Source organism: Mirounga leonina, unplaced genomic scaffold (genome assembly GCF_011800145.1).
Source record: "Mirounga leonina isolate KUSES-001 unplaced genomic scaffold, KU_Mleo_1.0 Mir_94, whole genome shotgun sequence".
Lineage (NCBI taxonomy): Eukaryota > Metazoa > Chordata > Mammalia > Carnivora > Phocidae > Mirounga > Mirounga leonina.
The window spans coordinates 2,693,176-2,703,739 of NW_023270855.1; the positions used below are offsets into that span (position 1 = coordinate 2,693,176).

A 10,564-nucleotide genomic window follows, 5' to 3' on the forward strand; every position below is an offset into this window, starting at 1 on the left:
CAGAGGTTTATAATCAAGGTGCCAGCAAATTCACTTTCTGCTAAGGGCTCCCTTCCCCATTTGCAGACCGCCGTCTTTCTCCTGTCCTCGGGTGCGTTGCTTTTCCTCTGTACTCAACAGCAAGCGCGAGCAAGTGGGAACCCCCACTCTCTGATGTCTTTTCTTACAAGGACACACTGATCCTGTCAGATCAGGGCCCCATCCTTTATGACCTCATTTCACCTTCATTACTTTCTTAATCCTAATACTAGCACACTGGGGATTAGGATTTCAACATAGAAATTTTGGAGAGACACAGACATTCAGTCCGTAACAGCTATTATTTTAGGTTTTGTGTGCTCTCCTTCAGTGACACTGTATCACTTTTCACATCCTTTGCCTTTCGTTTTAAATATACTCCTAGGTGCTGGTGGGAATGTAAAATGGTGCACCCACTTTGGAAAGCGGTCTGGCAGTTCCTCAAAAAGTTAAACATGAAGCGTCACTATATGACCCAGCAATTCCACTCCTAGGTGTTACCCAGGAGAAACAAAAACCTGTCCACACAAAATCTTGTACATGAATATTCATAATAGCATTACTCATAATAGCCAAAAAGCAGAAATAAAAACAAATGTCCCATCAAATGAAATATCCAAAATAGGCAAATCTGTAAAGACAGAAAGTAGATGTCAGTGATTGCCAAGGCTTGGGGGTGTCTGGTGGGGCTGGGGAATGACTGCTAATGGGTGCAGGGTTTCTATGGGGTGAAGAAAATTTGTGGAATTAGTGGTGATGGTTGCCCAATTTGTGAATACACTAAAAACCACTGAATTTATCTCAGTAAACCTTTTTGTTTTTTTAATGTGTATTCTTAGAGGTTTTTATTTTTATAGAACACTGCCTGTCACATAGGTGCTCAGTGTTGAAGTAACAAACTGTTTTCCTGCACCAGGAAGTGGAAAGCTGCTCCTCACTAGACACATGTTATTTCAGCAAAAAGTCACACTAAACTGACCACGGTCCATCTCCTATGACCTCTCACCACAGTTGGTGATAAAATTCATCCATAGCTGGTTTCTAAGTATGCAGCATTTAGAGGCAAAACCCTCCTAAACCTTTGGGAAAAAAAGAAAACGGGCCATCAGTCCAGAAAAATAAATGGCAAATAGGGAACTAGAGGAATGTTTTGGGACTGAGAGGGCAGGGAGCACTCATGCTCCAGCCCATACTTGCCTTGTGGAAGTGCTAAGAGCTGCCAAAATCCAGCCCATGTTGAAGTCTGATTTTCAAAGTGTTGGTGATGAGACGATAAGGAGCACGCAGAAAGCATTTGTGAGCTGGCTGTGGTCCCCAAGCCACCAGATCTCCATCATGATGATGGAGAGCATGAGTCAGCTGTGTCCTGACTGCTCAGTATCGATTGCAGCTCTTCCTGCTCGGTTTCTCTCTTCACATTTTCCCAGGGTTGTCACAAAACCTGTCGTCCCCTTGCTCAGCCCTTGAGAGTTGAGCACCTTCTGCCAGAGCCCTCCCTTCACTGCCGCGTCTGTCCCCCAGCCCCCTGCCCACCGAGAGCTGTGGAAGAGCACCGCTGAGCTCGGAAGTTCCCCATACCCTGAGTAACAGACCTTTCTCTCTCTCCCTGCCCAGGAAACAGAGGTGGAGCTGTACAATGAATTCCCCGAACCCATCAAACTGGACAAGAACGACCGGGCCAAGCCCTCAGGGGAAAGCTGCAGTTGCTGAAGGGGCAGTGAGAGCAGAGCACAGAGTCCTTCACAAACAAAGAACACACTTAGGCCTTCCGACACAAGCCCCCTCTCCTCTTCCAAACAAAACATAAAGTCATCTATCGAATCCAGCTGCCAAAAGAAACCCCATCAAACACACTCACCCTTACACACACACACACACACACACACACACAGCCCTGATACAAGCAGACAGACTCCAGCCCAGGCCTGTGATGACTCCCTCGGGGTCTGCCCACCCACCACATCAGCCCTTGTACGGCAGCACAACAGGCAAGCTGTAGAAATCGTTCTGGTGTGGAGTCAGCATCGGAAGCTTATTCTTTTTGTCACTGGGGAGAGAGAACTGTTTACAGTTAATCTGTGTCTAATTAGTTATCTGATTTTTTTAACGGTCTTGTGGTCTTTTTACCCCCTACCCCCGCCCCTCCCTCCTGTGAAGGCTACCACTTGGGAAGGCTGGTGCCCCATGCTTCATTACAGGCTCACACCCAGTCTGATCAGGCTGAGTTTTGTATGTATCTGTTAATGCTTGTTACTTTTAACTAATCAGATCTTTTTACAGTATCCATTTATTATGTAATGCTTCTTAGAAAAGAATCTTATAGTACATGTTAATATATGCAACCAATTAAAAATGTATAAATTAGTGTAAGAAATTCTTGGATTATGTGTTTAAGTCCTGTAATGCAGGCGTGTAAGATGGAGGGTTGAACCCTGTCTGGATTGCAGAGTGTTAGCAACTCAGAATGCAGAAGTCCAGCTAGAGGCAGTATTCTGTACAGGAGACACAAGAATTATGTACGCCTTTTATCAAAGACTTACGAGCCAAAAAGCTTTTCATCTCTCCAGGGGGAACACTGTCTAGTTCCCTTCTGTGTCTACATTTTCCAAAAGGTTGATTTGCATAATACAGTGGTGTGTGCAATGGATAAATGGCTGTTGTTTCAGAAATTAAAATTCTCATTTTTCCTCCCCCCCCCCTTACCCCCCCCTTCTGCTCCACACTTCAAAACTCCCCTATTAGGTCAGCATCCTACTGATTAAGAGGAAAAGGAAAATCCTAACAGATCTGTCCTAGTGATTTTACCTTTGTTCTAGAAGGCACTCCTTTCAGGGTTGTGGTATCCTTAGGTTAGCAAACCTTTTTCTCCTTTTCCCCACCAACTCCCAGTATTGCCCACTATTCATTAACCTGTTTCTTTGGTATGGAACCCTGGCAGTTCTGCCCCCTCCCTAGGATCTGCCCCTGCATTGTAGCTTGCTTAACGGAGCACTTCCTCTTTTTCCAAAGGTCTACATTCTAGGGTGTGGGCCAAGTTCTTCTGTAAAGAGATGAACGTGATGCCAATAAAATGTAACAAGAACAAAGATCATCTGCCTTTGCCCTGTCTTTTTTCCTTCTTCTAGACCCTTGGCTCAGTAGAGACCATGTTAGCTAATCATAGCCGATGCTTTATCAAGCCAAAGAGCCCTTCATAACTGGGCACATGTGGTGCCTTTGAGGCAGAAAGGCCTTGTCACGTCCGGCCCTATAGTGCCTGTCCCTAGTTTTTGGTTTTGGTGTTTTTAATCACAGTGATGGGGTGTGGGGACTCTGAATAGAGAAAACATTGTCCCTGTGGAGGAGCAACTACAGACTGTGCCTGTGGACCGTGCACAGCCTGTCGGGTATGAGCGTAATTAGCCTTTGTGCTCTTTTCTGTTTTGTAGTTGGCGTAGTTGCTAATACTTAGGTATCATATTTCTGGATTTCTGATTTTTCACAGGAGAGGAAGATGTGGCAGCAGGGGGCCCTGTATTCCAATATTATAGGTCACCAGCTGGAATTGAATATATGCCACCTAGAACCAAATTTATAAGTAGTGTTTCAATCAGGGTTGGTGTAGGTTTTGCTTCTAGAAATGCCCCCATTGACTAAGCTCTTGGATTCTCTTTCACCACACTTTTCTACATTTCCACTTCTCAGGTTCCTCAGTTGGTTCCTTTCCCCGTGCCTACTCTTGGCTCAGTTTGTTTGTTACAAATAGTATTTTCAGAAGCTCACAACTGGGGCACCTGGATGGCTCAGTCGGTTAAATGTCCAACTCTTGGTTTTGGTTCAGGTCACGATCTCATGGGTCGTGAGATCGAGCCCCGCATCAGGCTGTACGCTCGGCAGGAGTCAGCTTGGATATTCTCTCCCTCTGCCCCTTCCTCCGCTCTCTTTCTCAAATAAATAAACCTTTTAAGAAAAAAAAAAAAATAGAAGCTCACAATTACAACTCCACCATGGCTAGTGCCTCATGGCCTAGATCTTCTCTGGTTTATGGATCTGTGTGATGCTCACTTCTACAAACCAGGCTCCTATTCCTCGATCATACTCGCTGGTCCTAACCTTAAATGTGACATGGAAATGGACCTTGACCTCTGATCACAACCATCAGTCTAAAACTGATAACCATCCTGACGTTGACTTCTTTCATTTTGAGATGACCACTTACAGTAAGAGGTAATGGCTGAAAGGCACCTGGCTGGTTCAGTCAGTTGAGTGTCCAACTCTTGGTTTTGGCTCGGGTCATGATCTCTGGTTCCTGGGATTGAGCCCCACTTCCTGCTCCCTGCTCAGCAAGAGGCCTGCTTCTCCCTCTCCCTCTGCTGCTCCCCCCCTCCCAACTGCTTGTACGCTCTTACTCTTGCTCTCTTCCAAATAAATAAATCTTAAAAAGGTGAATTGAGATGAACATGTGTTGCTGTGTTTCCATTCATCTCAGTTTGCTCAAACAAGAATTTTGAGAAGAATGGAAATGAATTTGTTGCACTAATATAAATTTGTTTTAATAGTATGCCTTAGGGACACCTGGGTGGCTCAGTCAGTTAAGCAGCTGCCTTCGGCTCAGGTCATGATCCCGGGGTCCTGGGATTGAGCCTCACATCGGGCTCCCTGCTCACTGGGGAGTCTGTTTCTCCCTCTGCCTGCCGCTCCCCCTGCTTGTGCTCTCTCTCTGACAAATAAATAAAATCTTTTAAATAAATAAATAAATAGTATGCCTTAGTTTGATCCAAATTCACTGTCTCACAGTATGAATGTGTATTGCAGTGCTTACTTGCAGTTTACTCCAACAATCTATAAGGAGTCTGGGGCTGTTTGTTGCATTAATAGGAGTTCTTCTATTTTTTCTTTTTTTTAAAAGATTTTATTTATTCATTTGAGAGAGAGACAGAACACAAGCAGAGGGAGAGGAAGAAGCAGACTCCCTGCTGAGCTGAGAGCCGGACGTGGAGCTTTATCCCAGGACCCTGGGATCATGACCTGAGCTGAAGGCAAACGCTTAACCGACTGAGCCACCCAGGCAGGTGCCCCTGATTTTATTTTTTATTTATTTGACAGAGCATGTGAGCGCACAAGCAGGGGGGAGCGGCAGGCAGAGGGAGAGGGAGAAGCAGGCTCCCCACAGAGCAGGAAGCCTGATGAAGGGCTCGATCCCAAGACCTGGAGATCATGACCTGAGTCACCCCAGTGCCTTACACTAACAGGAATTCTTATCCAAACTCCTAATCAGATCGATCTTAATTCCTCCCACTTCTTAAGAATATGCCTTTGAGATGAATGTATATGTTGAATTGCTTATGTTCATGTTAGTTAATACTAGCCAGCAATAAGGTTTTGCCTTTAGGAAGAATGTCTGAGACTGAGCTTGTTTGAACTAAATAATGATGCTTTTCCATAGCACTAATTAGATTCATGCTAATTCACTCTATCTCAGAGAAATAATGTGCCAGAGAGATGAACATATGGAGCACACTTCTTGTCCATCTTGGTTTATGCTAACATGCAGTTAGGAGTTTTGTAAATCAAATAATTGAGACTGAGCATGCTTACATTAATTAGACTCCTCTTAATTGGCTCAAACTCTCAGAGCTGGCTGTTGAGGTGAATGTATATTGATGAGTTTTATTCATCTTGTTTCACTAATCCTGACCCCAAGCCCTGATGCTAAGCCAGACACACTCCAAAGACCTGTGATTTTTGCCCCCAGCCTGACCTTGCACATAAACATGACCTTGATATTGAACCTCTTAACCTTCATTGTGACCTTGACAACCTTCCTGTATCTCACATTGACTTTGACCCTTCCTTGCTTTGAAAGGACCTTGAAACTCATTCTGACCATGTCTCATCCTAATTGTTTTTTTTTTTTTTTTAAGATTTTATTTATTTGACAGAGACACAGCGAGAGAGGGAACACAAGCAGGGGGAGTGGGAGAGGGAGAAGCAGGCTCCCCGCAGAACAGGGAGCCTGATGTGGGACTCGATCCCAGGATTCTGGGATCATGACCTGAGCCGAAGGCAGTCGCTTAACCGACTGAGCCACCCCGGCACCCTGTCTCATCCTAATTGTAAGTTGACCGTGTACTTTCCTCAAACTGGATCTTTTTTTTTTTTTTTAATATTTTATTTATTTATTTGACAGAGAAAGACACAGCGAGAGAGGGAACACAAACGGGGAGTGGGAGAGGGAGAAGCAGACTCCCTGCCGAGCAGGGAGCCCGATGCGGGACTCGATCCAGGGACTCCAGGATCATGACCTGAGCCGAAGGCAGTCGCTTAACCGACTGAGCCACCCAGGTGCCCCTGGATCTTTTTTTTTTTAAAGATTTTATTGAGGGGCACCTAGGTGGCTCAGTCGGTTAAGCGTCTGCCTTCGGCTCAGGTCATGATCTCAGGGTCCTGAGACTGAGCCCTGCATCGGGCTCTGCGCTCAGCAAGAAGTCTGCTTCAAGATTCTCTCCCTCTGTCATTCCCCTCACTTGTGTGTGCTCTCTCTTTTGCTTTGGCTCAGTCGTTAAGCGTCTGCCTTCAGCTCAGGTCATGATCCCAGGGTCCTGGGATCGAGCCCCACATCGGGCTCCCTGCTTGTCGGGAAGCCTGCTTCTCCCTCTCCCTCTGCTTGTGTTCCCTCTCTCACTATGTCTCTCTGTGTCAAATAAAATCTTAAAAAAAAAAGTCAGCTGGAGGCCTGGATCCCACCCGATTTATTAAACTTGACAGTGCTGGGGTATCCCAGGTAACCTTTTTTTTTTTTTTTCTTTTTTTTCCAGATTTCATGTAATCTCTACACCCATCGTGGGGCTCAAACTCACAACCTGGAGATCGAGTCATGTGCTCCACCTACTGAGCCAGGCAGGTGCCCCCAAGATAGCCTTTTTTTTTTTTTTTTTAATAAAGATTTATTTATTTATGAGAGAGAGCAAGCACAGAGGGAGAGGGAGAAGCAGACTCCCTGCTGAGCAGAGAGCCCAATGTGGGGACTCAATCCCAGGACCCTGGGATCATGACCTGAGCCAAAGGCAGACACTTAACCAACTGAGCCACCCAGGTACCCCAAGGTAGTTTTTTAAAACCTCTCCAGGTGACTTTTTTTTCTTTTTTCAAAGATCTTATTTATTTGAGAAAGACAGCACAAGCTGGGGGGAGGGGCAGCGGGTGAGGGAGAAGCAGACTCACGGCTGAGCAGGGAGCCCGATGTGTGGGGCTCTATCCCAGGACCCTGGGTTCATGACCTGAGCCAAAGGCAGACGCTTAGCCAACTGAGCCACCCAGGTGCCCTTTCCAGGTGATTCTAATGTGCAGCCAGAGTTGAAGTGGTGAAAAATACTACCGTAAGTATTTTTTGAGTTAAAATTACATGTACGGCCCATTGCTGGTTCCTAAGAGACAGAAGAGGATTTAGGCTTAAAAAAAAGATCTCAGATGTGTGTTCTAGCTGTACGCCCCCACACACACTAAGTTGCAGTCCTGCCCATTAATTTTTGACCCCACTTTCCCTACACACATCCAACCAATATTTTTAAACTGGAAGATACCACACAATATCCAGTTTTCTAGCTGCTCTTAAAAACTTGGAAAGGGGGGCGCCTGGGTGGCTCAGTCGTTAAGCGTCTGCCTTCGGCTCCGGTCATGATCCCAGGGTCCTGGGATCGAGCCCCTCATCGGGCTCCCTGCTCAGCGGGAAGCCTGCTTCTCCCTCTCCCACTCCCCCTGCTTGTGTTCCCTCTCTCGCTGTGTATCTCTCTGTCAAAAAAAAAAACTTGGAAAGGGGCACCTGGCTAGCTCAGTTGGTAGAGCATCCAACTCTTGATCTTGGGGTCATGTTGTGAGTTCAGACCCCATGTTGGGTGTGTATAGATTACTTTAAAAAAAGAAGAAGAATTTGTTGAGGGCATCTGCAAAGCCAGCACACTAAAATTAACACACTAAAAATAAAATTTAAAAACTATTGGAAGAAAATGCAACGCTGTAATCTCATTCCTGAGTACCTCATAATGATCATTAATTGAGGACCCACCTCACTTAAAACTTGCCTACCTTGCTCATAGGTCATAAAGTGCCTTGTGCAAGTGCTGGCCAAGAATTCTGAGTGGACTACACCTGCTTCGGGAGATCTGGCTTATGGCTTGGTGAGGCACTGGCCGGACTGCTCTGCCCATCCCTCTCTGCCAGCCAGCCCTCCATACCCTTCGTTTCCTGGCCAGTTGGGAGATGCCAGATGTCTGGAAGATAACCTGAGTGCTGGCATGGCGCACCCTGTGCCTCCCTCTTTCCTTCGAGGAGAGGAGCACTATGCTTTCACATTCCCTTTCCTGGCTCTTCAGCTGGCAGAAGTCCCGCCTCCATTCAGCCTGCGAGGCTGAAGATGCCCTCTTTTGTGGGGGTACATGGAATTTTGCTGGAATTACACGAAGGGAGCCAGTGCTGGAATTTTGTTAGCCACTTGAGCTTTAGTCTAGTTCATGAGTGAATTATTACTCCCTTCTTTAGGCCAGGGAGGGGAAAGGGTAAAGGCATAATACATTTCGAGCTTTAAGGAAGGAAAAAGCCACCTGGGAGGGCCTATTGAACTTAAGTGGTGAATTCGATAGTTGGGTTTGCATCTGTATCTGTTGCTTTCTAGCGTGGCTGTCAGTTCAGAAAAAGTACCCTGGCTCTCTCTGGTCTTTTTCCCCCCCACCCACCCCCGCCAAAAAGGACTGTTTGGGGATTGTTTTGTCTAGGAGTTGTGGAAGGGCCAGGAAACTTGTCTTTTCAATTCCTTGCCATCGGATAGGATCCTCCAACTCTGACTTTAATTCAGGTTATCCTGAAGAGCACCAAAATGCAATTAGGTCATTGATTCTGTGACTGCTAGAAAAATGCTGAAGCCTATTAAAAGGATTATACATCATGGCCAAGTGGGGTTTATTCCTAGAATGCAAGGATGCTTCAACATGAAAATCTATCAATATAATCCATATTTATAGAATGGAGGGAAAATGGAGGCGCCTGGGTGGCTTAATTGGTTAAGTGTCTGCCTTCAGCTCAGGTCATGATCCCAGGGTCCTGGGATCGAGTCCCACATTGGGCTTCTTGCTCAGTGGGGAGCCTGCTTCTCCCTCTGCCTGCTGCTCCCCCTGCTTGTGCTCACTCACTCACTCTGACAAATAAATAAAATCTTACAATCAAGGGACAAAAACATGATCCCATCAATTAATGTAGAAGCATTTGAAAAATATTCAACAATTTAAATATGGAGAAAATATTTATACATCATCTATCATCTATCTATCTATCTATATATATATATAAAGAACTTTAACTCGGGGCGCCTGGGTGGCTCAGTTGGTTGAGGGTCTGCCTTCGGCTCAGGTCATGATCCCAGGGTCTTGAGATCGAGCCCCACATCGGGCTCCCTGCTCGGCGGGAAGCCTGCTTCTCCCTCTCCCACTCCCCCTGCTTGTGCTCTCTCTCTCGCTGTCTCTCTCTCTGTCAAATAAATAAAATCTTTAAAAAAAATAAAGAACTTTAACTCAATAGCAAAAAGAAAAAAAAAAAATGGTCAGAGGAGCTGAATAGACATTTTTCCAAAGATAGATGGCTAATGGATATGTGAAAGGGTGCTCAACATCACTTATCATCAAGGAAATGCAAATCAAAACCACAATGAGATATCACCCGTCAGAATGGCTAAAATCAAAGAGCTGAGAAATAACAAGTGTTGGTGAGGATGTGGAGAAAAAGGAACCCTTGTGCAGCCCTAGGGAAAACAGTGTGGACGTTCCTCAAAAAATTAAAAACAGAACTACCATATGATCCAGCAATCCCACTTCTGGGTATTTATCCAAAGGAAATGAAAATACAAGGTCAAAAGACATATTCACCCCAACGTTCACTGCAGCATTATTTATGATAGGATAGTCAGGACTTGGAAGCAACCTACGTGTCCCATCGATGGATGGATAGGATGGGTGTGTGTGTGTGTGTGTGTGTGTGTGTACACAGCCATAAAAGGGAAATTTTGCCATTTTGTGACAACATAGCTAGACCTTGAAGGCATTGTGCTAAGTGTAAGTCAGACAAAGACATAATACCATATGATCTCACCTATATCTGGAATCTAAAAAACAAAAAACCAAACTCATATACAGAGAACAGATTGGTGGTTGCCAGAGGCAGGGGGTGGGAATTGGGTGCAATGAGTGAAGGTGGTCAGAAGGTACATATTTCCAGTTATAAAGAAGCCCATGATGTAATAATTGATGTGCAGCATGATGACTATAGTTAATAATACTATAGTATAGTATTATATATATATAAAATTTATATATAACACCTAGGACCCTGGCAGATGCTTAGATGACTGACCCCACAGGGGTCCCCAGTTGCATTTCTATACACTAACAACAATTCAAAAAGTAAATTTAAGAAAATAATTCTGGGGCACCTGGGTGGCTCAGTTGGCTAAGCATCTGCCTTCAACTCAGGTCATGATCCCAGGGTCCTGGGATCGAGCCCCACATCAGGCTCCCTGCTC

The 10,564-nt window shown here is 45.3% G+C and overlaps 1 protein-coding gene across 2 annotated transcripts in view; it reads left to right on the plus strand.

Moving 5' to 3' along the window:
* RAB7A (RAB7A, member RAS oncogene family) overlaps positions 1-3,109 on the plus strand; it is a 75,883-nt gene extending 72,774 nt beyond the window's left edge. For both annotated transcript variants that reach the window (XM_034997973.1, XM_034997974.1), the window contains exon 6: positions 1,633-3,109. In XM_034997973.1, coding sequence (XP_034853864.1) covers positions 1,633-1,728 — 96 coding nt within the window. In that variant the 3' untranslated portion in view covers positions 1,729-3,109. The remainder of the gene's footprint in view (positions 1-1,632) is intronic.
* Positions 3,110-10,564: the final 7,455 nt, after the last annotated feature.